This window comes from Diplodia corticola (genome assembly GCF_001883845.1).
Source record: "Diplodia corticola strain CBS 112549 chromosome Unknown scaffold1, whole genome shotgun sequence".
Taxonomy (NCBI): domain Eukaryota; kingdom Fungi; phylum Ascomycota; class Dothideomycetes; order Botryosphaeriales; family Botryosphaeriaceae; genus Diplodia; species Diplodia corticola.
The window spans coordinates 1,347,297-1,374,509 of record NW_017971480.1 but is presented as its reverse complement, the minus strand read 5'-3'; the positions used below and the strand labels follow the sequence as shown (position 1 = coordinate 1,374,509).

At 58.7% G+C, this 27,213-nt stretch overlaps 9 protein-coding genes across 9 annotated transcripts; 3 read left to right on the top strand and 6 right to left on the bottom strand.

Moving 5' to 3' along the window:
* Nucleotides 1-38: 38 nt before the first annotated feature.
* BKCO1_1000434 (apses transcription factor xbp1) lies at nt 39-2,123 on the top strand (the record flags this gene model as incomplete). The annotated part of the gene is made up of 3 exons (XM_020269831.1): nt 39-426; nt 529-644; nt 750-2,123. The coding sequence occupies 3 exons, from the start codon at nt 39-41 to the stop codon at nt 2,121-2,123; spliced, it is 1,878 nt and encodes a 625-aa protein (XP_020135040.1).
* A 339-nt stretch (nt 2,124-2,462) lies between these two features.
* Nucleotides 2,463-3,299, bottom strand: BKCO1_1000433 (glutathione s-transferase; the record flags this gene model as incomplete). Its single annotated transcript, XM_020269830.1, has 3 exons — nt 2,463-2,675; nt 2,728-3,069; nt 3,126-3,299. The coding sequence occupies 3 exons, from the start codon at nt 3,297-3,299 to the stop codon at nt 2,463-2,465; spliced, it is 729 nt and encodes a 242-aa protein (XP_020135041.1).
* Nucleotides 3,300-3,794: 495 nt separating this feature from the next.
* On the bottom strand, nt 3,795-4,955 carry BKCO1_1000432 (phosphopantothenate-cysteine ligase; the record flags this gene model as incomplete). Its single annotated transcript, XM_020269829.1, has 1 exon — nt 3,795-4,955. One exon carries the CDS (start codon nt 4,953-4,955, stop codon nt 3,795-3,797), a length of 1,161 nt encoding a protein of 386 aa, XP_020135042.1.
* Nucleotides 4,956-5,439: 484 nt separating this feature from the next.
* BKCO1_1000431 (riboflavin kinase) lies at nt 5,440-8,545 on the top strand (the record flags this gene model as incomplete). The annotated part of the gene is made up of 4 exons (XM_020269828.1): nt 5,440-5,511; nt 5,566-6,456; nt 6,823-7,152; nt 7,838-8,545. The coding sequence occupies 4 exons, from the start codon at nt 5,440-5,442 to the stop codon at nt 8,543-8,545; spliced, it is 2,001 nt and encodes a 666-aa protein (XP_020135043.1).
* Nucleotides 8,546-9,755: 1,210 nt separating this feature from the next.
* On the bottom strand, nt 9,756-11,114 carry BKCO1_1000430 (pre-mrna-splicing factor spp2; the record flags this gene model as incomplete). Its single annotated transcript, XM_020269827.1, has 1 exon — nt 9,756-11,114. The coding sequence occupies one exon, from the start codon at nt 11,112-11,114 to the stop codon at nt 9,756-9,758; it is 1,359 nt and encodes a 452-aa protein (XP_020135044.1).
* Nucleotides 11,115-12,262: 1,148 nt separating this feature from the next.
* On the bottom strand, nt 12,263-13,549 carry BKCO1_1000429 (short-chain dehydrogenase reductase family protein; the record flags this gene model as incomplete). The annotated part of the gene is made up of 2 exons (XM_020269825.1): nt 12,263-12,865; nt 12,977-13,549. 2 exons carry the CDS (start codon nt 13,547-13,549, stop codon nt 12,263-12,265), a joined length of 1,176 nt encoding a protein of 391 aa, XP_020135393.1.
* A 3,257-nt stretch (nt 13,550-16,806) lies between these two features.
* Nucleotides 16,807-19,712, top strand: BKCO1_1000428 (fad binding domain protein; the record flags this gene model as incomplete). Its single annotated transcript, XM_020269824.1, has 5 exons — nt 16,807-17,108; nt 17,173-17,426; nt 17,479-17,852; nt 17,906-18,663; nt 18,725-19,712. 5 exons carry the CDS (start codon nt 16,807-16,809, stop codon nt 19,710-19,712), a joined length of 2,676 nt encoding a protein of 891 aa, XP_020135392.1.
* A 527-nt stretch (nt 19,713-20,239) lies between these two features.
* BKCO1_1000427 (uncharacterized protein) lies at nt 20,240-24,105 on the bottom strand (the record flags this gene model as incomplete). The annotated part of the gene is made up of 3 exons (XM_020269823.1): nt 20,240-20,410; nt 20,488-20,670; nt 20,770-24,105. 3 exons carry the CDS (start codon nt 24,103-24,105, stop codon nt 20,240-20,242), a joined length of 3,690 nt encoding a protein of 1,229 aa, XP_020135054.1.
* An 848-nt stretch (nt 24,106-24,953) lies between these two features.
* Nucleotides 24,954-25,826, bottom strand: BKCO1_1000426 (uncharacterized protein; the record flags this gene model as incomplete). Its single annotated transcript, XM_020269822.1, has 1 exon — nt 24,954-25,826. One exon carries the CDS (start codon nt 25,824-25,826, stop codon nt 24,954-24,956), a length of 873 nt encoding a protein of 290 aa, XP_020135053.1.
* Nucleotides 25,827-27,213: the final 1,387 nt, after the last annotated feature.

Below are 27,213 nucleotides of genomic sequence, written 5' to 3'. Positions count from 1 at the left end.
CCTACCCAGTCCACGGCGCCCTCTCAGCCCAATCCACCATGATGAAGATCGAGTGCCTCCTCAACCCTCTCGGAGCCGACCACGGAGGAACAGTCTCTCCTTCACTACCGTCGTCCCCTTTCCTGTCGACGACGACGACGACGTCGCCCACGCCGACACCGACGCCGCCAGAGCGACCGCAGCAGCAGCAGCAGCCGCCTCCCAAGTCACGCCCGAAGCCGTCCAAGACGGCGGCCGTCTTCATCAAGGGCCGGGCCAAGGGCGAGGTGCGCTACCCGCCGTTCGAGAACGTCGACGAGTACGAGCTGCACCGATACAGGATCTTTCCACGGCGGCTGGAGCACATCAAGGAATATCCGCGGCACATACCGTACAACAGCGAGAAGAAGTCGTTCCTGGCGAAGACCGGGCGCGAGGCGTTCGAAGGTGAGTTAGTTGACAGCAACACAACAAAAGCGCCGTCTATCCATCCATCCATCCATCCATCCACCCACCAACCCCCTTCCGCTAATGCCCCTCCCACCACAGTCTTCCAATACACGTTCAAAGTCCCCGGCGACGAGCACGAGTACGTCGTCATGTGGGACTACAACATCGGCCTCGTCCGCATCACGCCCTTCTTCAAGTGCTGCAAGTACTCCAAGGTCAGCCCATCCCCTCCCTTCCCCTCCTTTCCCCTCCCCTCTTTTCCCATCCCATCCACCCGCTAACCCATCCAACCCCCCCACTAACCCATCCCAACCACACAGACCACCCCCGCCAAAGTCCTCACCCTCAACCCGGGCCTCAAAGAAATCTGCCACAGCATCACCGGCGGCGCCCTCTCCGCCCAGGGCTACTGGATGCCCTTCGCCGCCGCCCGCGCCGTCGCCGCCACCTTTTGCTGGCGGATCCGGCACGCGCTGACGCCGCTGTTCGGGCCGGGCTTCGCTGCGACGGCGGCGACGGATGACGACGCTCGTCGTGGTACTGGTGGTGCTGCTGCTACTGGGTGCATACCGCCCAAGCATCCGGCGTTTGGCGGGTTCAGGATCGATCCCGGCATCGTGGCGAGGTGCGCGGAGGAGACGAGGGCGTGGACGGCGGCGGCGGAGGCGACGGCGACGGCGATGGCGATGGCGGGGGAGGATGGTGAGGGGGAGGTGTTGCTGCTGCAGGGGATTCCTCCTGCTGTAGGCGGCGGTGGGCGCTCGTCGATGTCGACTGGCTCGCCTCCGGCTGCTATGCGTTTGACGGCGCCGGTTTGGGGGGCGCCGGAGGTGGCGGCGGCGGTGCTGCCGTTGTCGAGCAGCGACGGCTATAGGTCGTTGAGGCGGCAGCAGCAGCGGCGGCCGCAGTCGTCGTCGTCTTCATCGTCTTCATCGTCGTCGTCATCATTGTCGTCTTCGTTGCTGTTGTCGTCGTCGCCGGGAGCGCAGTATCAGGCACCACTTCAGCAGCAGCAGCAGCATCAGGCACGCAACCCGCACTGGTCGCCCGAGAGTGGGTACTGCAGCGACCTCGACAGCAACAGGTATCGCCGCGGCGGGATCGAGTCGCCTCAAGTCTCGCCGACGACCCAGGTCGCGCAGTGGGCGAGCGTGAATGGTGGGCCGATCGGCGGTAATGGCAATGGTGGCTACTACCACCATCATGTGGCGCATGTCACGCCGACGCTGTCATCGCCTTTTGCTGGATCAACCCGTCTCCATCATCATCAGCATCATCAGGGTCCGACGTCCTCGCCGATGGTACAGGCGCAGGCGCAGGCGGTGCCGATGCTGCACCAGCCGTTTCTGCCGCGGCCTTACCTGCCGCCGCCGCCGCCGCCGCCGACGCCGCAGGAAGTGTTTGGGCAAAGTGCGTTTGCTGCCAAACGGCGGATCTCGAGGGTGGTGGAGGAGGAAGAGGAAGAGGAGCACGAGAGCCAGGAAGATGACGATGAGACTGTGTCTGCTTGGAGTGCGACGGCGGCAGAGACCCGGTGCGACGGTACTAGCTCCGAGACGGGGAGTCCGAAGGTATCGAGGGGGGCGGACGTGAAAGCGGCAAAGATGCTGCTGGCTCTACGTGGTGGCGAGGCTGGCGGGTCGCCGGCGCTCTCGAGTCATCGTGAGAAGCGGCTGCGTCGTGCTTCGAACTGATGGTGACCATGGGTTCAGGACTAGGACATGTCTTATCAATTGTAACGCTTGGGCTTATTCTTTGTGTATTTGCGGGGCATGGCACAGAGCATGGAGGTTGGAAAGCGGTAACGGCTGTATCTTACGTATCAGAGAAGTATCATGGGCGGTAGTGGAATCCTCGCCCAAAAAGCAGTATCAACGAAATTCCAATTCCGATTCTCCTAGAAGCTTGGTCTCATACCTCGATGGCAGTGTCTAGACTAGTGCTTGCACCCTCATACGGAGAATCTCCAGTGCAACGTGAGAGTAGAATTTACGGTATGTAGCATTCAATACCTTCAGCGCGTCCAAAGGAAATCAGGCCTTGGCCTTGAGCTTAGCCACAGTCTTTGAGGTCCGCTCAACAACGCTCGCCTCATTGTAATTGCTCTTGATGCTGGGATGCTCAATCGTTGCAGCAGCCCACTTGGAGAAGTTCGGCAAGTCCTTCAAACCAGACTTGAGCTTCGTGGGCAGATAGGTCCCATTCGACAGCGAGTATAGACGCAGGAGGAAAGGCGCAACTTGAGTCTGTTTTCTCTCATCAGCCAAGGTTGAGTTGCTTGATCTTTCGTGTATTTACCTCGGCATAAGTCAGCTCCTTGCTACCGTCGACGAATGGTCCGGCATCAGCGAGCAGTGGCTCGACGAACTTGTCGACGTCGGCAAGTACCTCGTCCACCTTTGCATCCTGGTTGTCGGAAATCAGCAACCCACGGGCCTGTCCGCCCAGCTTCGACATGAACGTGTCGATGAAGAACTGGATCCTCGCGCGGCGCAGAGGGGCGGATGGGTCGGCCAGGGAGGCGGGCAACAGGTGGGATGGGCGTAGATCAACCAAGAACTGCGAGATGATGTTCGATTCGTATATGATCTCGTTGACGACCACATCGTTGGAGAATTTGATGGCAGGCACCAAACCACGCTGAGCTAGGGTGTCAGTGCGGCACGCAAATGCTCAGAAAGAGGTCGCTTGCTCACCGGATTGATGTCAAGGTACCATTGAGGGCGGGGCTCGTCGAGATTGATGATGATGCGCTCCACCGGAATCTTGAGCTCTGTGAGAATGAACTGCACGCGCTGGCACCACGGGCAATCAGGATAAGTGTAGAAGGTGATTTTGGGTGGGATCCCGGGAGCTTCGTAGCTAGCCATTGTTGCTGTGAGGGATAGGAGCGTTGAGGTGTGCTTGGCTGAGGTGAGCTCCACCCTCGCGTTTTATGCGTGTGAATTGCGTCAGCGGGGATCGCGGGACTCGGAGCGCGGGGTCATTGAGACCGACGAGGGCCATTTGTCAGCCAGGACATCATCAACCAGACCCCTTCGAGTGAGCGCGCCGTTGAGGCGCGTGTCGCAGTTGCTGTACCTAGTGTCGCGTCCGTCGGACCCTTGCAAGCCTCGGTTCCGTCGACGGGTGGACTACGGCAACTACTTTACATGGGCCGGAAGCTTGACCTAGCCTCTGCCTTCCTGCAGCCACTCTAGACGTACACCGTCTGTCCAATGAACTGCGAGTCTCCTCAACGTTGCTGCTGGTGCTAGCAGTTTCCAAACATCATAGAAAAGAGGTCGGTTCTCTGGGGTTGTACTGCATTCGCGCTTGGAGTATTTTCCATTCCTGTGTGTATGCATACAGCTCTATCTACCATCTCAAGAGGAGCCGGCTGTCGCCTTCTGGATAAGCTTGTCGTGAAGTCTCGCAATCTCGGGAACAATGAGGCTCTCGATCTCGACGACTGGCTCGGCATCGCTGAGCACAGGAGGTTCCTGGCTCTCCTCAACAGCATCCTCGTCACTCCTTGTTTGCAGTGCCGCCTTGCCTACCAATGCCTCGATGCCGGACGTACTCCTGCCTCTCCGGTTTCGAGGCACGCGAATCCACTTCTCGCCTTCGTCAGCACTGACGAAAACGACTTCCCACTTGCGGGTCGACAGCAGATTGCCAATCACGAGGTGATGATGGTAGCGCTTCAAAGCGTAGGTGGCCTTGCGGAGCAGCATGCTGGGGTCCGTCTCCAGTTTGAACGAGACAATGATGGCGTCGGGAGCCCAGCCATCCACCAGCGACTTGAGGAACTTGGGGACAGGCTCCAAGTCGATGATGAGGGACTTGCCTTCGGTACGAGCCGCAGGCTGAGGCTTGTTGCTCACAGCGCCGGCGGACGCATCCTTTTGCTGCTGGGTGAATTCCTCAGCACTCTGGATCTTGTGCTCGACCATGCGGTCTTTGGGAACGAAGAAGTCAGACACAGCGGCAGCGAGGTAGAACAGCGCGCGGCTGCCCAACGGCCGCATCAGCTTGGCCACTTCGCGAAGCTCCCACAGGTAGTCGGTGATGGTGACGAAGGACAGGATCAGCAGCGTGTTCTGGCGCTTGACCTCGGTGTACTGGCGCAGGACCCGGAGCATCTTACGCTGATGCTCCTCGTCGACAATCACGCGGCCGGCTTCGTCTTCCCGCATGAAGTCGAGGAAGGAGCGCGTGTTGTGCGAATAGTGGCGGCTGTAGGGCAGCAGCGAGAACTGGCGGTGCAGGTAGATGACGGCGTAGCCATTCTGCAGGAAGTACTCGGCGGACGTGGCGCCGCGGGTGCCTGCCGAGAAGTTATCGATGTAGCGGACCGTCTGCTCCTCCAGCGGCACCGTGGTGCCGCCTGATGTGACGAGCGCCACGCGACGGCCTTCCTCGGCGTGTCGCCCGATGAAGGCACGGGCAAGCGTCAGGTGCGCCTGCAGCGAGGGCGGCGGCGGGTTGCTGCTGAAGTACTGGCTCTCGGCCGCAGCCGGACCGGGGCTCGCGCTATGGGACATGGCCGATGTTGTCGCGATGGGAATGCAGCTGTGAGCGAGGGCTGAGTCGGACCTCAGCGGCGGAGCGGCGGGTGGCGCCTCGACAACCCGCCTAGGCAGCACTCACGTGACTGGAACAACGCTGCCTGGAGAACTTGCTCTGACAGAGCATCATACGATGCGGAGCGTCGAGCTCCACGCCGCCACAGAGCACCGCTCCATGATATGCACATCGGCCGCCGGTAGTTAGACCTGGAGATGCAGGGTCTGGAGTTGCCAAGAATGCACGCTAGGCCCGCCGATGTTCGGCGCTCCCGTCGCCCTTGCCCGTTTTTCCTCACGTCAGAGTCGTCCAATCACGCCAGCCGCAAACGCACTGTGTCCCATCTGATAAGCGGTTATCCGATCGCAGCCCTCTCTCCGCTTCGCTTCTGGTCAGACGGCCTCTACAATGCGTTTCCCCTAGCAGTCCGCCTGAAGTCTTCGAGCCTCTCTCCCCGTCGCTATGGACCAAACGCTGACCTACTGGCTCCTCGATACGCGCTCCCTATGGCCGGGCGATCGCATCGACCAGGCTGTCCGTTCCACCCGCCAGACTAACTCACCGAAGCTGCGCTGAACCTAGCCACAGGCAGCCGACGTTTTGAATCTGCTTAGCCCGGAGGAGCAGGAAAGCGTGCGAAGAAAACACTTCATCCAAGATGCTCGTCTGAGCCTGGGCTCCGCCTTGCTCAAGCGTGCCTTCATCGCCAAGGTCACGGGCACGCCCTGGCACGAGATCCGCTTCGGCCGTGCTGGAGACCCTGTGCATGGAAAGCCGTGCTACATGTCCGAGGACGGGCGGCCTGTGTCCAACATCAATTTCAACGTCTCTCACCAGGCCGGCCTCGTCGCCTTGGTGGGGTCCACAGTTCCCGGTGCTGAACTCGGTGTCGATATTGTCTGCGTCAACGAGCGGAATGACTTCAGGGTGATTGATGCAGACGGGTTTGACGGATGGGTTGACATCTACGAAGAGATCTTCTCGCCCGAGGAGTCGTGGGACATGAAGTACAGTATCGACAGCGTACAGCTCCTGGACGGCTCGACACTCACGTCCGCTGAGATCGGCCGCAGCGATCGCTGCTGCCGGCGTAATCAGACCCTCACTGCTGATCGCAAGTTGGAGAACGGCCGCACGGAAACGGTCACGTTCGACTCGGACCTCTTGATCGATGCCAAGCTGCGACGCTTCTATACCTTTTGGTGCTACAAAGAAGCCTACATCAAGCTGACCGGAGAGGCGCTCATGGCGAGCTGGCTCAAGCAGTTGGAGTTCAAGAATGTGCGGGCGCCAGCTCCTGGGACGGTCGCGAGGTGCTCCACTCACGGGACCTGGGGTGAGAAAGTTGACGATGTTGAGGTTTGGCTGCATGAAAAGCGGGTTGAAGATGTCCGGATGGAGATTCAAGCATTCGGAGAAGACCGCATGATCTCCATTGCAGTAAAGAATGTCCCTGGACCCATACCATCGATACATCAGGTAGACTTGACTGGGGATATCTTGGCGTTTGCCCCAGGATGCTAGCTGGCGGTTCATCTTGTTGAACTCTGCATAGCGTGCCGTCGCCTGCAATATCAACGCTTGCCCGGAGTATAGGCATTTTGTTGTCTACGTCGAGTTGAAGTAGATGTGTAATGCCGCCTGGTTGATGCGGGCTGTTACAGCGAAGCGTTACTTGTGATAGCCATAGACAAGATTCTATCATTAATCTCAGCCATGCTCGGGGAAAACACTATCAACGGATGTCTCGACCTGTTAGTACAGAACTGTAGAAACGATGTTTGCAGAACAAAGGTGGAGGCATACCGCCGGCTTCCATGCCGTTCTCTCGAGCCCCCGCGCTAGTCCGAAACGGGCGATGGTGCAGCCTTATCGATCAGCTCGTCATCCCGGCCCGACTTCGCCATCCAACCGAAACTCCATTACCAAGCACCCTTTGCCCAACCTACTCAGCAACAGCAGCAATACAACCGCCTGCCTGTAGAAACATCCTGCAAGCTTGGTCCAGCCAGACTACCCGCTGCCCGGTCTTCCGCCGACTCCCCCGCCGTCCGCCCGAAAATGCGCCCTGACGGTCCCCGCGACACCATCGCCGGGCCCGATGTGCCCGAGCCTCCGTTCCCGCTGAAACTCGGCGGTAAGGTGATCAAGGGCTTCGGTCGCGGAAGCAAAGAGGTGAGTTCAAGCGTTCATTCTGCTGTCAAGTCTGTGCCTGCGCCCTCTCTGGTCTCCTCCGTTTTTCGTTTTCTTTCCTTTTTTTCCTTTTGCCTAAAATGTCCCTTCCTTGTCGGATATGTCCGCCGCTTCCGAAGTCCAGAGATTGCAACAACGTGTCGGCCTCTGCTGGCTGCCGTAATGCCATGAATATGCCACCGCTGGTGCGACTGAGGCAAGGTGGCCACAGTTGTGGCTTTGTCTGCTGTGCTCGTTTCTTTGGCTCAAGAGATGTGGCGCGGATGACTCTTCGGATGGAGCACGTGGCTTTGCAGCCTCAAATCGGTCTACAGTCATCCTCCGTTGGACTCCTGATGTCTTTGTGCAAGAAGTATCAGAGTATCATGCTTTAGTGATGGGAAACCTTCTGTTTCTGCTGTTTTAGGCAAAGTCAATGCCATGCGGACAGGGAAGACGTCCTCTTTCCTCTTTGGGGTCAACATGGATATCGGTGTTACACAACCTCGAGATCTGCACACACCTGGGCTTTTGCAGAAATTTCCTATATTCGTTGCTGCTATTCGCAGGTTCTCTTTTCTTGACTATTTTGATTTTCAACCATCTCTTTTCTTCGAGTTCACTTCGCTCTTGCTATTCTCACTTTTCCGCACCATCACAACGCTAACGACAAGTTTCTCCCCACCAGCTCGGCATCCCCACCGCCAACATCCCCCTCGCCGGCCTCAGCGTCGGAGGCCACGATGATCTCGAATCAGGCATCTACTACGGCTGGGCAGGCCTAGACTTCGTCAGCAACGACCCATCCTCCTCCTCCTCCTCCACCACCACCACCACCACCACCACCAACGGCACCACCACCAGCACCAGCGGCATCGCCACCAAGGTGAAAAACGCCGTCGGCAGCGCACTATTCGGCAACAGCAACAGCACGGCTGACACCCCCACCCCCTCGCAACAGGGCGGCGCCGCCGAGTCAGCACCATCACCCTCATCCCCCCCGTCATCTACCAACGCCGGCGCACCATCATCATCGCCGCCCCGCAGCAGCAGCAGCAGCACCAGCAGCGTCATCCACCCAATGGTCATGTCCGTCGGCTGGAACCCGTTCTACAAGAACACGGTCCGCTCCGTCGAGGTGCACATCATGCACGACTTCGCGGGCCGCGACTTCTACGGCTCGCGCCTGCACCTCGTCGTGCTCGGCTTCATCCGCCCCGAGTTCGACTACGTGTCCAAGGAGAGCCTGATCGACGATATCCGCACCGACATCGAGGTCGCGGCGAGGAGCCTCGAGAGGAGGGCGTATGCCGAGGTCAAGGGGGATCCGTTTTTGGTGGATTTTCCGCCCAAGGATGGGGAGGGGAGGAGCGAGGGCGGTGATGTGGCGAGGTAGGTGAGCAAGGGGGGGGGCGGAAGGGCGGAAGGGCGGAAGGGCAGGCGGGCGGGCGGGCGGGCGGGGAGGTGGGGAAGTGGAGGGTGGAGCGGTCGGTTGTTGTGTTGGGGGGCTCGCTGGACTCGCTGGGCTGTTGCTTGAGTGTGCTAGAGGATAGGCTGATGGGGGCGATTCCTTTTCTAAGAGAATAGATTTTGCAATTTTCTGTACACGAAGGATAGCAGGTGGACGGGTCGAGAGGCTGACATACGCTGAGCTATAGACAAATCTGTGTGTTGTCTGTATGAATACGACCACCGCCGCTAAGGACCGCGCTCAACCTTCAACCTAGCGTACAATTGGGAACAAGTGTCCAGATGGGATTGTTAAGCGGACGGGCGCATCTCAGTACTTGGGGGGACATGACTTATGGGATCGACACGGATACGAGGCAAGTCATGGTGTTGCAGCTACAGCTGTCCGAGCTGAGCAACGGACATTGACCGTAACTCCCACGGCCGAAAATCAACGGACATGACGGACACTGATTTCTCATCGAAGTCGACAAATCCTGATTTGTATGCAAGCCTCATAAGCTTACGGACGAGACGGGAGGCACAACCAGATTAGCCGCCGCCGCCCGGCTTTCCGCATCCCTTGCACTCCGGCCAGCACTACGGACTGTGGAACACCACTTACAGGAAGACCGGAGTCCGTGTGAGTTGATACAACCATGTTAGCGTCCTGAAGCCTGTTGACCAACACCAGAATATTCGTGATGGGTATACCGAAAGCGTTCTCCTGCTCTACGGCTTCAATGTTTGCAGTGTCAAAGTGATATGCAACATCGGCTGATGGTATTTCGCTACAACGCTAGCTCTAGCCAAGACGGTCTTGGGTATCCTATAGTGCTGATGCATTACTTGATGCATTACTCAAAGGGCCGTCTAAGATCCGCTGCTCGTCCGTCAACCATCAATGCTGATGAATCATTGTTGATGACCTTCAAGTGTTGACAAACCTTCAGGTGTTAAGTCCGTCAAGCGCCTGTGATGTGTAATTGGAAATATGAGATACTCCGGGTTGGTAATTTGCTCACTATGATTATTGATAATGCCATCCCATCTTTTTGTCCGTGTCCCTGTGCTGACGGATGACTCTGTCAAGCCCCTCCGCAATTGCTCCCTCATCCGGGGTTGGTCCATGTATGTTGTTGAAAGGATGATGATTCTCAATCGTCCCGGCGCCGGCGCCGTTCACGGTCCGAGTCGCGGTATTTGTCTCGGCTTTTGTCAAGGTGATCGCGGCGCGAAGAAGACTTGGAGTAGTAATCATCCCGGCTTCTGTCGCGGTGCTTGCGATCTCTGTCGCGATCGCGATCCCTATCCCTATCCCTATCCGTTTTGTCGTAGTCTTTACTGTCGTACTTGCGTTTCCGGTAGCGATCTTCGTCAGAAGCGCTGCGGTCTCGGTCTCGGTCGCGGTCGCGTCGCGAGGACCGGCTCTTACTGTCGTAGTCCCTATCCGAATCCTTCTCTCTCCTTCGTCTATCTCTGTCACGGCGATCGGGTTCGTCATCCTCGATGTATCTGTGACGTCTTGATGACTTCTCCGGACGCCTATCCGAATCGCGGGGAGGGGAATCCTTCTTTCTTGCAAGCTCACGCGCGCGTGCCGCATCTTCGGCTTCTTGCTCCGCAAGTCTCTGCTTCAGCTCCTCCTCGGTGAACTGCTCCCCAGTCTGCTTGTTCCTCATCACGACTGGGTTGTACGATTGCGCTGGCTTCCCTCTTCCTTTACCGCCTTTACCCCACGCACCCAGCTCTTCAGCAATCGCCGCGTCGTGCTTCGCGCCGATACCTAGCAATGCGGGCCTCTTCTCCAGAACTCTTGGCTGCACAGCCTTCAGACCTTTCCGCCTGCCAATGGCCTCGCCTTCTTTCCAGCCCATGCCGCGCAGCATAGCGGCTCCAAACTGTTCCACAGGCACGGCCTCGTATTCCTCGAGTGTTGCGACGTCGGGCGCGAGTCCATAGTCGCGGGCGAAGGCCTCATCCTCGTTATCGGCAATGGGCACAACCAGGTTGGACGACGTTCCTTCACCCATCAGCGCCTCGAGCGCCAGCTGGTCATCCGTCTTAGGCACAGCCGGCGCAGCAGTGGCATCCTGTGTCGTATTTTCTGCATCCGCGTCTCCACCAGCTTCCGCGGCATCCGCCTTCTTCACCACATTGAGGCCGTATACCGGCTTCTCTTCGGGGAAGTCCTCGGCGTCTTCGTGGCCGTTCGCTTGGGGGCGGGTGGGCAGCTGGCTCTTCTGACGCTTGCGGGCCTGGCTTTCGGCGTGCCAGTCGCGGTTCGCTTGCTTCGTGATGACGAGGGGGCCTTTTTCGTCTTTTGGTTTGGCGGCGTCGATTGCGCCGCCGGCGGATGCGTCGAAGTGCGAGACATCCTGCGCTTTGGGTGCGCCCTCGTCTTCGTCGTCGGAATCGTGGAGGGTCGAGTGCGGCCGTTTCTTGGTATTTTGCGGCGCGGCCTTCTTAGCACCGAGGGCAATGGAGAACTTCGGGGGAGGATCGGGGGCTGCCATGGCGGCGGAGGCAGCGCGCGGGCGGGGTGGGGTGTTGGTGAGGAAGGATGTCGCAGCCTGCTTGACCTTTTGGATGGAGGGAGCGCGGCCTCACATGGGGACGTCGCTGAATAAGCGTGGCTGGTGCTCCGGCCCTATCACGTGCAGCGTGGCTTTCTCGCGTCGGGCGAGCTTTACCGAATGCGCTCGTGGGCAAATGTTTCTCCGACCCTTTGCGCCTTGTATAAGATCTGAGCTTCGATCGCCAAACTTTTTTTCTGCAGCGACTGCAACCACCTGCCGCACGCCATGCGCACCCATGATGTGCTGCTGGCCCGGCACCTCTTTTCCACTCGTTCCCAGGTAAGGACTCACCATATCCCTGCGACAGCGCGACAGCACCCTCCCCTTTGAATGATGACAACTTAAGAACATGTCTTCTTTTCCCAACCGATTCGACCTTGACGAAAACTGTCTTTCCGGGACCCCCTCGCAAGGGTCCTGCTACTTGCCAGTAAACGTTGTCTGACACTCATTCACTGCTATCGTTCATGCAGAAACTTTCTGTGAGCTTGACTAACGATGCGCAAGATTGTAGGATCCTGTATTGCACTTTCCGCGCCAGCCTCGAAATCGTAGTAGCGCCCGTTTCCCACTTCGCTGTGCGCATAACATGGTTCGGATTGGGGAACCGGCCACTCCTGCCTGCCAATAATGCTTCTTTGGTTCAGAAGAGAGCGTGCTTTGCTGCGCTACATACCATGTCCTGGTGACCGGCACTGACCAGCTGCATCACTTACTGCGCACCGCTTACAGGAAGTTTCGGCAAGGTTAGTTCTGATCCTTGCTCATCGCACTTCGTATCCCACTCTTTCATGATGAAATCTATACCACATTCGCAGTTTTCACTCTAGCCGTCGCATAAGAACCCATCTTAGACGGTCGATGAGAGCGCAATCTTCCTTGGATGTCTGATCCTTACCGCTTTCCACCACACATTGTTCGCACCAATCTATTGGAACCCTGCTAACAATTCAAAGTACTAGGTTCCATGCTCGCAAACAGTTGCTGCGTTGACGTTCACCTGCTGAACAAGAATGACTTATGCTCGTGATATTACATAGTTACGCAATGAATTAATGAACTAAACCAAATACATGTCCATCTCCTTATGTGTTCTTTTTGTTCATGTCAACACCGAAACTGAGCATGGCGCTGTCGACGCCACTGGCCCCTCTGATGATCCATTGCAGTCCCGACGGCAAGACGTTCATCCATTCCATCCATCTTGCGTAGAGTGGGAAACTGATCTCGCCTCCCTCGCCCGCATCGACCATCTTGATGATAGCCTGCGCGACTTGGACAGGCTCAACAATCGGGGCCAGGAAGCCGGATGGGGTGGCGAGGTCGCCGAACATTTGGGTTCCCAGCTGGCCGGGAGTCACCAGGATGGTCCTGATGTTCTTCGCGCCAGGATTGGACGATTGCCTGAGCTCTGCCTGCAGAGAGGTGTGCATGGCAATCAGGCCAGCCTTGGCCGCCGTGTAGTCGGACAAGCAAGCCGCGCCGACCTTTCCGAGGACGCTGGAGACGGTCACGACGGTGCCGCCGTTGCGCGCATTGAGCATGCCCGGGAGGAAGGTCTGCAGCGTGTGGAAGTGGGCGAGCAGGTTGACGCGGAAGTTGCGCTCGATCTCGGCCGGCGACAGGTCGAGCAGCGGCTTGCCGTTCACGACGCCGGCGTTGTTGATCAAGACAGTCGGCGTTCCAAGCTGCACGACCAGTCAGTCAGCAAAAAGACCAAGAAAAAGACGAGCGAGCGAGGGAGCAAGAAAGAAAGGAAAGGCAGGAAAGCGAAGCCGCAATCCCCCCACATGACATACATCGTCCACAATCCTCCTATACACGGCCTCGACCTCCTCCCTCGCCCCGACATCACACCTATAATACGCCACGCCCTTCTCCTCCCACCCGTCCCCCTCACCATCCCCATCCACCACATCCACCACCGCCACACTCACCCCCCTCATCCCATACACCTCTGCCACCAGCGCGCCCAGCCCCCCGGCCCCACCCGTCACCACCACCACCTCGTCCTCGCCCAGCGCCACCGCCCGCGCCGCCCCGAACGCGTGCTGCCGCCCCGCGACGTGCACGACGAGCGTCCACAGCGTGACGGCGATGGCGTAGGCGCACGCCGCTTGGAAGCGCGGCCAGGCGTAGGGCGTGCCGACGGCGCGCAGGCAGAGCGGGATGAGGCACGCGATGAAGGGGTGGAGGAGGCTGCGGTTGGCGATGTCGGCGAGGAGGTCGAGGGTGAGGGGGTGGTACCAGGGTGTGGGGTGGCGGCGGGAGGGGGGGTGGTGGGGGAGTGTGATTGGGGGGGTTGTTTTGGGTGGTTTTGGGTTTGTTGGTGGTTTTGTTGTTGTTGTTGTTGTTGTTGTTGCGGCGGCCATGGTTGCGGTAATGGTTGGCGTGGGCGTGAGCGGGCGGTTGGTGGCGGAGGAGGTTTGTATGTGCGTTCTGGGATTGTTGGGAAGGGGGGGATGCTGCTTCTTATGTGGCTATCGCGGGCAATGATCCCTTTTGTCGCTTCGCGACGGTTTCTTCTTTGCGTTGAAGGTGGAGGGTGCGGACACAAAACGCGGTCCGTCTCGAAGGACGTGATGCAACCGCCGGCGAGACCCTGGCCGGCGATCCTGTATCAGCCCGTCTGCGAATGAGCTCGCTCTGCGGCGGGAAGGAAGCAACAACGGATACGGGATGCTCGCGAGGCTCCTTACTTTTTTTTCTTTTCTTGCCAATGACTGCATGAAGGCATTGATATCTCCCGGTGAAGCATCAACGAAAAAAAGCACCCGACGGCAACTAATTCTTGACGTCAAGCGTCGAGCCCCTCCTCCGCCCCGCCGAGCATCGAAATCCCACCGTCCGTCATCAGCCTCCACCACGCCCCTCCGTCCAAAGCAATTCCCCACCAGTCCAACACGAAAAAACAACAACGACAACAAAACGCAAAACCAAACAATCGCCCACCGTAAAACCCACGCAACAATGGCGCTACCCGGCCGCATTCCCCGCGCCACCGACACCGACCGCCCCTCGCACGCGCAGCCCTTCTTCCACGAAGCCACCGCGCTCTAGCCGCCGACTGCCGACCGCCGACTCCGTCTCGCTCTCCTCCCTACACCTCATCGCGCGCGCCGGCTGCGACGTTGGGAATACGGATTTCGAGACACTTGAGGCACTCGCCGAGAAGGTGGCCTATATCTTATTCGAATCCTTTATAGCGAGCGAATCGCCTAGCGCGAACCTGAGGACTCGCATCGAAAAGCCGACAGCAGTGCCGCTTGCCGATTTCCCGGCCATTGGAGTCCCCCGGACTCAAGCGCAGGTGCTATACGCTTAGTGGAGAAGTTCTCTCAGCGTTGTCGCCATTTGTGTGACCCTTGACGGATCGTCGTGTCTGTATACACGCGGCCTGTACAAGACAAAGGTTTACGCCATGTCGCACTGCAGCTGGAACGTGCCCTCTCGGAATTGTCTTCATTCTCAGCGCGTTCCGTGTCGAGGCCGGACCTCTTGGATGAGCATCGATATTAGTCAGATGACTGATCTACTCCCAGATGACGCTTCGCACGTAATCATCACAAATCTCTGTTTACTTGAGGATGTCGAAGGTACCTTCTTCTAGGTGGTAATCACCCCGGAGCAAAGAGATGCGATTATTTTCCAACCTAATAAGTCTCATCTCGATAAGGAGGTGGTTGATACTCGTCTCTGGAAAAGAAAAAGATGCTTCGTCTTTTCAAATGCCATGAGGCGTAAAGGAAGAAAACGGGTCCCCAAATCCGATCCGAACGTTGTGCACCAGAACCGCGGAAGAGATCGACTTGCGATTTGGTTGCATTGGCGCACCCCGCAGTCGCGACCTCAATTGAGGTGGACGTGGAAGGAGAGACAAAAGTCGGCATGATGAAGTCAAAAGTAGTGTCTTGCTGGACACTTTGGTGGATCTATAGAAGCGATAGCAGTCTGCCGCTTGATAGACAGAGATGGATCGGTATTCTCCATAATCACTACGGCACTTTCAGATAGACCTTTATGAACACCAGTCTCACAGATACGCTGCGTCATCCTTATCACGGCCAATCACGTTCTTCACTATTGCTCTCTCGTGGACGCCTTCGGCCGCATCTCAGTGCGCAATCTGCTTGATACTTCTACTTTCTACATATCGGCCATGCTTGCTCCAGCGATTGTCGCCTCGCCAGATGACTTAGTTCAGTACTACATTTCCAACGGGACTGCAGTTGATCCCGCAGCGCCCAGGGGCTACAGCGAACGCTTCATCCATAGCGAGGTCCCCCGTCGGTACCCCACCGTCGGATCTATCATCCACGACCACACAGACGAAGTCCTGCCCTTCACCATCGTCGAGGGAGTCGAATTCCAACTGGCTTTCCACATGGCCGGCTTTACTGGTGCGTCATACCATGTCCTTTTCCTCCACCTCACATCATCATTCCTCTTTTTCCCTTCCTCCTGCCCCATCCCCATACCGCGCTTTCCACCATCTCCCAACCACCAACCCACTCACCCGACACCGTCCCCATCTTCGACACACCCCACCCACAACCTCCTCGTCTCGGATCCGCACCTAGGCGCCGCGCTGGCCGCACATTTCGACGACATACCTAGAGCCGCATCCTCTTCCTCCTCCTCCTCTTCCTCTTCTTCCTTCTCCTCCTCTAGCGCATCCACGGCTTCACGACGTAGGGGGGAGGGACGGGACTTCGAAACGGCCCGTATACCGCACCGCGCGTACTATACATATTACGGCGAACTACGCGGTTGCAGAGCGCGGCCATAGGGGCTGGCCGGCCGGGAGCGCTGGCGTCGTACGTATATATACATTCCAGCGGGGCTGGGCAGGGAAACGTAGGAGGATAAGGAGGATGAGAAGGATAAGAAGGGGTAGTAAGGAAAGTAAGATATTTAAGTAAGCGGGAGAGGCGGGATGTTAGGGAGGGGAAGCACGAATGGGTGGGTGGTGAAGGCGTGGGGGGTATAGTTGGAGGAGGAGAGGACGAGCTAGGCGCGGAGGGAGGGGGTTGTATGAGGATGGTTTGGGGGTGGGTGGTGGTGAGTGGAGGGAGAGATGGAGGAGGAAGAGATGGAGGGGGAAGAGATGGAGGGATGGAGAGATGGAGGAGGGATTGGGGGATGGGGGTGCGGAGAGACGGGGAGATTGGGTGGCAAGACGGTAAGGAGAGGCGCAGGAGATTGTGGAGGGATCGATCAAAATCAATGCGGAGTCCACGTGGAGGAAAGCAAAAACGTGGTAGTGATTGTGAGGAAGCGAATCATGCGACTGTGGGGTAGAGCCGGGCCCAATGCGATGGGTTGCTTTGATAATTGGCCACGGCCGTATTTAGGCCCAATGTCAACCCATGCCTATCTGCATCTTTACAGTAGGAAGCAGACTCGACGGTTGAGGCGCGGCGTAGCGATATCGGCGATGTTGCCGGATCGAGGTAATGATGGTCTGGAAACCACGTCACAGAGTTAATCGTCCAAATGCTCGTCGTGATCAGGACGCGCCTGCCGAGTCAGGCCCGCGCAGCCCACAATTCTTGCTCCCCTCCTATAAGGATGCGCGCGCCGCGCCGCCCGTCCTCCTGGTCCCTCGAATCGTCACACCTCGGCCATCATGGGTGGCTCCAATTTCCGCGTCGTCATTGTGGGCGGCAGCATCGCCGGCCTTTCGCTGGCCCTGATGCTGGAGCAGAACGGCATCGACTTCGTCGTGCTGGAGGCCTATCCGACGATTGCTCCCAATCTGGGCGCCAGCATTGCCCTGCGCCCCAATGGCTTCCGCATCATGGACCAGCTGGGCGCCTACGAGGACGTCCTGAAGTGCGGCCAGTATCCCGTCGACGACTTCCAGATCCACGACCCCAGCGGGAAGCCTCTTTTTGGCGCCAGAAACCTGCGCCGTGGGTGCATTGAGCGGTAGGTGGCGCGTCGATTGCGTTGGACGGACTGAGCTTGAGCACTGACATGGCCATTGCCGCAGCTATGGATACCCCATCATGTTCTTCACCCGCAGAGAGCTTGTGCAGATTCTGTACGACCACATCAAGAGCAAGGACAAGGTCTTGGCTGCCAAGCGTGTCCAGACCGTCAAAGACCACCATGACAGCGTTACCGTGACCACCACCGACGGCGATGTCTTCGAAGCAGATCTTGTCGTTGGTGCAGACGGCCTGCACAGCGCCATCCGGCAGGAGATTGAGAAGAAAGCTTCCGATCCCGGTGGCTTCAAGACTGGTATTTTGGCCTGCCGCCATCCTTGGACACAGATTGCTGACGATGGTCACAGAGACTCTTCCAGCGAGGTTCGCAGGTGTTTTCGGCACCTCGGATTCAGACCTGCAAAGCCCAAAAGGATCCGTTGTGATCTGCTCCGGCAAAGACTCCAGTCTCTATGTCGCGGCCGGCCCGGACGACACGACCTTCTGGATGGTCTTTTTCAAGCTGGACAAGACGTACCTTGGAAGAGACACGCCATGCCGTGGAGAGAAGGCCGAAGAGGAGTATTCGAAGAAATACTGGGACCATCCCATATCGCCCGGCTACAAGTACTCGGACCTCCGCGAGACGGCCATCGTTTCAGTGTGCACTCCCCTGCACGAATACGTCATTGAGAACTGGCACGCTGGTCGGTGCGTTGTCATTGGGGACTCAGCGCACAAGGTACGTACCCCGTGCACGTGGGCGTGCACCGAGATATCCTGACGCATTTCCAGGTCAACCCGGTTGGAGCCCAAGGTGGCAATGCCGCGCTCGAGAGCTCGGCGGCCCTGATGAACGGCATCATGAAACTGCTCAAGGCCCACGGCTCAGAGAAGATTCCGCGAGAGGAATTCGGCCCCATGCTCGACGAGGTCCAGAATCTGCGGAAGCCCAGGACAAGCTTTCTGTGCCAAAAGTCGATGGATTTCCAAGAGTTGTGCGCCGAGACGAGCCCGTTCTACACGGTGATGAACAGGTACATCATGCCATTGCTCGGCGAAGACGCCATGTTCGACGACATTTGCGCAGGCTACCCTTCGGCCGTGTCGTTGGAATCACACCCCATCCCCTCGAGGCCGCGGTCTATCCCGTACTACGACGAACTGATCCGCCAGCCCAAGCCACGAGGCATCCCGCTCAGCATTCTTGTCAGCACCATCCTGATAGGTCTGAGTGCTCTTGGCGTCTACCTCCTTCCCATGCTCAGTAACATCAATGGGACTTTCCGTCTCATCGAGTCAGCTGCGGCGGCGAGCCATATCCACGAACTGAACATTCCACTCCAATCCCTCGTTGATGCAGACCAGTTTCCTGGCCTCGACAAGCTCTGCAAGACTATGGTCGCCGTCTTCCTTCCAGTGGTATCCGGAGCAGAGGACTTGCGGACAAAGGTGCAGGCCGCCTACTTCCTCGTCGGCGTCTATCTCCCACTGCTCTCCATCATCGCCGTCGAGGGCTACAGGTGGAACAGCAAGAGGACCCTGCTCTGGAGGTAAGTGAAGCAGTCTCTCGTCCCAGCACAAAAAAGCCTATACTAACCGAGCCCTCACCAGCCCAACCCTCTGGACCGGACTCTCCCAGCTCCTCGGCCTCGGCCTCGTCCTCCCCTTCTACCTCCTCGCCGTCTTCGTCACCTCGCGCGGGCCGAGCTACTGGACCGCGCACGCGCAAGCGGCGCCCACGCACAAGCTGCAAGCGCTGCTCCCCAGCCTCGTCTTCGCCTACCTCGCGCCCTCGATCGCCATGTTCGCCCTCCCCGCGACCTCACCCCTCCTCCAGCCCACCATCGCCTTCTGGCAAGGCTCGCCCGCGCTCGTCATCCTCGCCACCGAGCTCCTCTCCCGCGCCTTCACGCCGCCGCCCAACCCCAAAGAAACCGCCGCGGCCGTGACCCTCACCAACAAGCCGGAGCCCTTCCTCACCGCCCCGCCCCACCGCGCCCCCGTCGACCTCCGCCCCACCCGCCGCCTCCACTCCTTCACCGCCGCCGCCGCCGCCGCCGTCCACCTCGCCCTCGTCTGCTACGTCGCCGTCCACCCAGACCTCTCCCTCACCTCGACCTTCCTGCCCCCCGCCTTCACCACCACGTTCGCAACCACCACCGTCGACAACCTCCTCGCAGCCCTCACGAACCCCGCCCAAGTCCCAACCATCGCCCACGGCACCGCCCTCTTCCTCCAATACGACCTCCTCCTCACCCTCGCCGCCACCTTCCTCTGGTCCGCCCTCACGCTGCACGACCTGCGCCGCGTGGGGCTGACCGAGCGCGCGGGCGCGAATGCCACGAGCTTGCTGCTGCTGGCCGCGGGGTGGGCGCTCGTCGGGCCCGGCGCCGCGACGGCGCTGCTGTGGCGGTGGAGGGAGGAGTGTGTGGGTGGGTTTGTGCCGAGGAGGATGGTGAAGGGTGAGGCTGAGGGGCAGGGGTTGACGCAGCGCCAGGAGAAGGTGGTGACGACGACGACGACGGAGGGGAAGGGGAAGTGGGGGAAGTTTGGTCAGGTGGATCCGGAGGTTGTGGTGGGTGTGGGGAAGGTTTGGTGAGTGAGTGAGTGGGTGAGTGTGTTTGGTTGGTGAGGAGGGCTGCTGCGCTGCCCTGCGTGGTGTGGTATGGTGTGTTGTTGGGAGAAGATGAGGTGGTGGAGGTGAATTTGCCGTGCAGAGTCGTCTTTCGTTTGCACTGTACATGTCTCTTTCTTGGTTCCGACTAACAAATTGCACAAACGGTGTTGACATATTCGGCGCTATTGGCTGTGGAGGGGATGGTCTAGGGATGTATATAATAGGACGATGGGATGGAAGGAGAGAAAAATTATTAGCATAAGTAGGTACATACATCAGCAAATTTCATCATGTCACACAATAAAAGAAAGACTCCATTTAACACTAATACCGGCCGTTTCAGCAACCCAACGCCTACAAAGGAAAAGAAAAAGAATCCCCAAAACCAGAATGAAACCAAACAGGAACCCATTAGTCGCAGCTCAAGCTCCCTCGAAATCCTCGACAAACCCCCGCATTCACATCTTCCAGACAAAGTGCTCCCGTTCGTCAACGACATTACCTCTTTCTTATCTCACCAACTTCGACGGCTCGAAGGCCTTTGGCCACGGCCCGACGAGCCACGTCCACGCGCCGAAAGACTTCCACGCGCCGAAAGACTGCCACGCCTGGCAGTGCTTCCACGCCCGGGAGTGCTTCCACGCCCGGGAGTGCTTCCACGCATCGAAGTGCTTCCACGCCTGGGAGTGCTCTCACGCCTTGGAGTGCTTCCACGCGCGGGGGTACTTCCACGCCCCACTGCAGGACTTTTACGCACCGAAGGGCTCCTACCATTCGCCGTCCTCTTCCTTTTTTCCGGGGTCGTCTTCGCCTTCTTCGCCTTCCTCGCCTCCAACCTATAGTGTAGCTCCGCGGCGTCCACCATCTTCTTCATCTCGTTTGCGGCACGTGGGTCCTTGGGCGGGTTCTTGAACAGCGGTGCCAGATCCGCTGGGCGCAGCTATAATCAATCCCACAAACGTCAGCAAACACCATCTCAAGGACCTCGATAAGAGGATGAAAGAGACAGAGAAACACAAAACAGAGAAGATCCACATACCGTATGCAACCCCTCCCCCTCATCGACTTCCCTCAGACGCTCATACGCGCCACTCCCCACATCCACCACCAACCGACTCTCCATCTCACGCACCTCCCACGACCTCTTCCTCCCCGGCTTGACCATCCCAGGCCCAGGCCCAGGCCCAGCAGCCCCCTTCCCTTCCCCATCCCCTCCCCCATCGCGCGGCGGCGGCGGCCCCGGCCCCGGCCCCGCCAGCACCTCTTCAATCACGCGCCTGACAGCGCCCTTCCTCGGCTCCGCCTCCACCTCCAACAGCTCCATCGCCATCTTCATCCGCCGCCCACCCACCGCCGCAACATCATCATCATCATCATCATCATCATCATCATCATCATCATCACCCGCATCATCGTCCACGACCGGCGCAAAAAGCGCCCGCACCCCCTCCGCCAACCCGCGCCGCGCCTCCCGCAGGCGCCGCCGCGCCTCCGCGACCGCGACCCGCCGCGCGACGCCGTCCCAGTACCCCGACGCCTTGTCGTCGTCGTTGAGCAGCTTGGCGAGGGAGTCCGCGTCGAACGCGGGCGCCCGGTGCGGCAGGTGGAACAGGTCCATGCGCGCGGCAACAGCGGCCGCATCGGCCGCCGCGGACGACGACGGTCGTGCGTCGATGGCGCGGTACCGCTGCGCGAGCCAGGCGTAGTGGGCGGCCTGGGCGGCTGGGGAAGGCAGGCGGGCGGACTGGTCAAAGCGGAGGCTCTCCGCGGGGGCGGGGGGCACGGCGGCGTCGGGGATCCAGCCGAGGCAGCGGAGGGCGGCGAAGACGGTGGCGGCGTCGGCGAGGCCGTGGGCGGCGAGGGTGAGGAGCGTCTGGGCGCGGTCGTAGTGGAGGCGGTGGGCGGTGGCGATGGGGGGGACGGTCGAGGGGGGCTGGTGGCCGAGGGCGAGGGTCCAGGCGGTGAGGAGGAGGTGGAGGGTGGGGATTTCGCGGGCTTGGTTGGGGGGCAGGACGAGGTTGGGGTCGACGGGCGTCATGGGGCGCCAGGTGTGTTCGAAGGTGGTGGTGGTGGTGGTGGCTTCGTCGGTGTCGGTGTCGGTGTCGTTCTCGTTGTTGTTGGCGTCTTCGGCGCTGGGGTCTCTCCACCAGCGCATGTTGCGGAGCACGCTTTCCGCGGTTGCCTCGAGGCTTCGTCTGCGTTGGCCGATTGGGAGACCGGGGCGGGATCGGTCTTCCGTCCAGTAGTGCGTCACCTCCGGGATGGGGTCGGTGGCGTTATCTACGTACCGCGCGGTGGCATAGACGAGGTGGCACCAGTCCAGTGGGATGAAAATGGGCTCTCGAGGGCGTAGAGCAAGGCCGTTGTTGCCAGACATGGTTTTGCGGCGTGCTTCATCCAAGAGGTTGTAGTCGTAATACGAAAAAGCCTTCTTCTGAACCCGTTGTTTTCTCCGTCTTTCCTTCATTTGCGCCACGGCCATTTCTGCCCTTTGCTGCTGATGCTGGGTCAAGTCCCTCAAGCTGAAGCTCTGGGCAGTGCATTCGCGATCTTCCAACCCATCACCGGCGATCTGTGGGCCAAGGTAAATCTCCGTTTGATAGCCGTTCAAGCTGATAGCCTCGGTGACTGAAGCTATGCAAGCCCAAAGCATCATCCGAGAGATTGGATGCTTGAGTTGCATCCCGATCTTTTCCGCATGCTCAGATTCTTTGAGCTCCAGGATTTCGTTCAGCGTCTTCAAGCGTGTCGATAAGAACTGGCAACTATGGGTTTCCGCCATAGAAGGCCAAAAGGCGAGGGCCCATTCGTCTGGAGAAGTTTGGGTTTCCTCGTTGCTGGAGTGGTTTGAACTAGAAGTATCGCTTAAAGTAAAAATCCTTCCCAGTTTGGGACGCTCATTCGACTCCGAAGGCTTGTTCAACCCCGGAGCCTCATTTGAATCCGAAGAGCTCTCAAGGCCTAACTCCCTATTCACCTCGTCCATGTCTGCATTCTCCCATCCCTCCTCCAGACCGTCATCTATACTGCCATCCAGTCCGCCATCCAGACCGTCATACAGACCGCCATCCAGACCGTCATCCAGACCGTCATCCAGCCCCAAATACGTCTCTAGATTCACTTTCCCCTCTCGGACATCATCGTAGTCGGAGCGTGAATGAGTCTTCGAGGTGGAATGACGACTAGGAGGTTTGTTCGGATGCGCAGACTGGCCTGGACGCAGAGAATGACTTGAACCCGACTTGCCGCCTCGACCTGAGGGAGCGGCCTCCGAATGCACAGACTGGCCTGGACCCGACTTGCCGCCTGGACCTGAGGGAGCGGCCACTGCCGACTTGTTCCTCTGGCTCTCCTCGGCCACTCTCAGATTTTCCACGTACTGAGTCAAGCCCGCGTTGGTGTGGAGTGGGAATGTCATATCGAACCTCCGTTCCTCGGGAGGCTCCTGCGATCCGCCGTCCACGAATTTCCAGCAGCGGAGAAAGGCCAAGATGGTGTCGTATTTCGCAAGGCCGTGCACCGCGCAGCTGATGAGGCGCGAGGCATCTCTGTAAAGCGTCTCGGTTTCGCCGGCCTTCCGTTTTGGCTGGCGTTTGGACGGCTCGAGGCCCAAGGCGAGAATCCAGGCGTTGATGATGACGTGTAAGCCGCAAGTGCAGCCCTTTTGACCCATTACAGGCGGCCACTGGTGATCGAACTCCTCGATCTCCCGGTCCGGCCAATTGTTGGCTAAGACCCTCGACGCTCTCTCTGCGATCTCATCGCGCTCGTTCAGTAGCATAGTAGGCGAGCTGTCATAGAAGGCAAACTGAATAGAGTCTTGCTCAGCATGGGCTACCGCCAGTACGTGATGACCATCAGTGCCTTGCACCATGTTTCCGTTAAGTTCTTGGAGGTCCATAGCGACGTAAGGTATATATATAGGACGATCGGGACGGCGGACACTGAAGCCTCGAAAACCGGGATCAAAGTCAGACTCAGGAGCGTCAATCATTTGGAAGTGCGTAGTGAACTTCCAGGCATCGTAGATGGCGAATTTGAATCTTCCTTTCACACTGATTGCCTCGGTGACGCAAAGGATAGCCAAGCACAGTTTGTCAGCGTCTGAAAGGGTTTTGTGATCGATATAAAACACTTCGATAGCGTTACCAATGCTCGCGAAAAAATTGTTTTTCTCCCTTTCGGATTCCTGTAACGAGGCTCGGTAGGACGCACAGGCGTCGCCATCTGCTCCTTGGAAGGCCGTAGTGGTTCCTGCTGTAGAGCCCTTCGAAGGGCTACCGCCTTTCCTGCCTCGATTGTGACTTGTCTTTTTCTGGACCTTTGGAGACTTCCCGGCTGCCTTTGCATTTTTTTGCTTCTTCTTTGGGGCCATGGCGTCCGTAACTCTGTGCCCAGGTGCAGCAGTAAAGGTCGAAGTGTTTGTCGGAGTGAAACGGTAGAGCAGAGAAGGTTGCAAGCGAGGGGCTTCATTATACAGCTCGTGTTTCTTTCGAGGTCTTATGGAAATGGAACTGCACCACAAGGCCGGAATTGGACAGGATCGCAAGTCGGACGACAAAGACAGCACTTTGCAACATCAGTTCGATGGTGACAAAGCAATTGACATTGAATTCTACTTGATGTGGTGAAAATGTTGGAGTGTGAGTTTGCGACAAGAAACAACAACGGGAGAATACTCCACACCTCCTTGTTCAAGGCTTTGGAAGTGAGTGAGTATACAATCTGGTGGCAAACATGTCGGGCATCGGAGCAGTATGGCGCCATGACCCGAAACGATGGAAAGAGACGAATCGAGAATAGTTGATGGTCCGCCATTGTTGTCTGAAAGGTAGTGGTGTCCCGGTGCTGCCGTCTTTCAGGTCTCGTGTAACGTCGACACCGTTTGTTTGACAAAGAAGCCGCAATCTGTTGGCAGACGGTCTGCAAAACTAACTTGGCATCATACGTGAGCCTTTGTATGCTTGAGCTCGAGCTCGATGATTGCCTACCACTGGCTTATCCAAATGGCTTAGGGCCCTACAGGAGACTGAACCGTCGGCGATGGCTTGGAAGGCGACAGAGCAAAGCATGGGGGCAACAGCCATGGACAGCGAGCGGCCAGCCTCGTTGTCCAGGGTTCCGCGGGCTAATAAGAGTGCTATTGAACACGAGTACGGTATCGTGGTGGATGAACTAGTCATGCCCTCTGGGCCTTCAATTTGCAGGCACTGGGATTAGTTGTCATAAGCCCCGCATGGAGTACTTGTCAACAAGGTCGAAGACGACAGTGTTGTCAACTTTACAGTCTTGGCCATGGCCGGTACAACCCATGTCTTGCTCCAGCTCAGGCCCAACGTCGCTTCGCATGCTCCGGATGAGATGGGCGGCGTGAAGGCAGGACGATGAGTTGGGCATGTGCTGGGCAGGGTTGTGAGGCATGTCGTCAGCGGCAGGCCATGTCCAGTTGCCTAGGTTAGGAACGCCGTAGTAAGTGTTGTACGGAGGGTCGTAAGCACATGCTGAGTCTGCAAGCGCGCTGATGGGAAAGGGTGGCGCAGATGGTATTGGGACCACGGGAGATTCGGCAGCAGGAGGCGTGTCGAAGGCCGAGCTTGAACTGGTTGCGCTGGAGTAGGAACGCAGAGAAGGCTGCATCTGAGGCGGTAGAGCAGGCGGTTCCAAGCCGGCGGTCGACAGCGGCGTCGAGGTGGGGCCTTGTGAAGCGGGGCTCCTGCTGCTCTCACAGCTGCTCCTGCTTGGGCAGGCGGAGACGGGGCCGGGATTGCATGGGCGAGGGGCGCGGAGCATCGAGTCCAGGGCGTCTGCGGAAGCCGAAGGAGACGGGAGGCTGGGAGACGGGAGGCTGGGGGGGTTGAAGCTGTCGATGTCGGCGTCGGACACGCCCACCTGGCGCAACAGAGCGCGCAGGCGGCGGTTCTCGTCAAGGACACGCTTGGCAGCGGCCTGGATTTCGGCAGATGCCTGCACGCCCATCTGCTCGCAGGAACGGTACTTGGACTCGAGCTCCTGGAGGTACTCTTTCCTGCGGGCGCGCGAGCGGCGCTGGTTGTCCCTGATGCGCGCGAGGTTGTCCTTCTGAGCGCGAGTCAGCATTTGATTTCCAGAGCAGGGCGGGCGGGCGAGTACCGCTTGTGGGTCGGCCATGTTGAGCTTGCACGGGCAATTGGCTGAGAGGGGTGCGGGTGTGAGGCGCCGAGAGAAAAGGGCTTGCTCTTGGCGCGATGGCTGGGGTTTTGAGGAGAAACGGAGTGGCTCAGTTGTTTTTGTCCAAGGCACCGTGCCACTCGGCTGAGATCGTCGGGCCAGGAGCGGAGTCGTCAGAGCTGGCGGGTCAGGGACATGGCGGCCAGATGGTCGCGGCAGGGCCGGGATGGAGGAGCATTGCGGTTGACTACCGGGGAGACAGCTGGAGGCGTGCAGGTGCGGAGCAGCCCAGAGCGCCGCCGTCACCGTGCCCCGATGCCCCCGATGCCCCCGATGCTAGCGCCATAGCTTGCTCTACAACTCCAGCGACCCTCACTCCACGCCCACCCACACTACCACGATGCTCCGCCGCCGCCGCCCGTGCCCATGACCAATCCCGCCAGCCAGCTGTCGCCCCGCGGTCTCGCCCGCCAACGACCGCCCCAGCTTTCTTTCCTCAACCGGCATGGCCTTGGCTCCGTCTTTGTGCGCGCCCCTTGGCCGGTGTTTGCATCAGACAAAGACACAGCGTCTTTGTCAGGTCCACCCGACTGCATCCTCGCCACCTGGGCCGTGTCTCGCTGCATTCCTGCCTCGGCGATGCTGCATGGCAGCCTTTTCGCGGCTGTGCGGTCCGACTTGAACGCTAGACGGCCGCTTCAACGTGATCCCGCGTGCATCTCTACTGTGTATGGCCTCGCTGCTCCAGACAAGCCACCACGGCCGCCTCCGTGGCCCTAGACGGAGCCGAGCCGAGATGGCAGCATGCCAATCACCATCGCCACCCGCCGGTCCCACGCCTGCTTCTTCCTCTTCGCCCGCTTCATTGGTCCAACAGGTCAGCATTCTATTGTATGGCTGGAAGCCACTTCCGGCGCGCGAAATACTTCTTCGCCGATTCCTCGGAGATGATGCTTGAAGCATTCTTGCACGTTCGATACCAGAACCCTTCCGCCGCTGATCGTTTTCCCATCTCTCCCCACAACCAAACACTGCCTCTTCACCAGTCTGACTTCTGCATCGGGCTCGATTGCAGTCCATGACGCCAACGGCGCTTTGTTGGCTGCCTGCACTGTGGGAAAGCCATGATTCTGCCAGAAGAACCCCGCTGTTGCCAGGGTCGAAATGCGGGGAGTGAAGAAAATGAACTGCCGGAGCATTAGTTCGCTCGAGCGATCACCACCATCCCTCCCCATCTCCCCGCCATCGCGACAATCCCCAACCCCTCCAGACCTCTCAAATACACTTTCTCCAAGCTTCGCCGCCAGAGCCAATCACCGCCCTCCAACCCGCATCG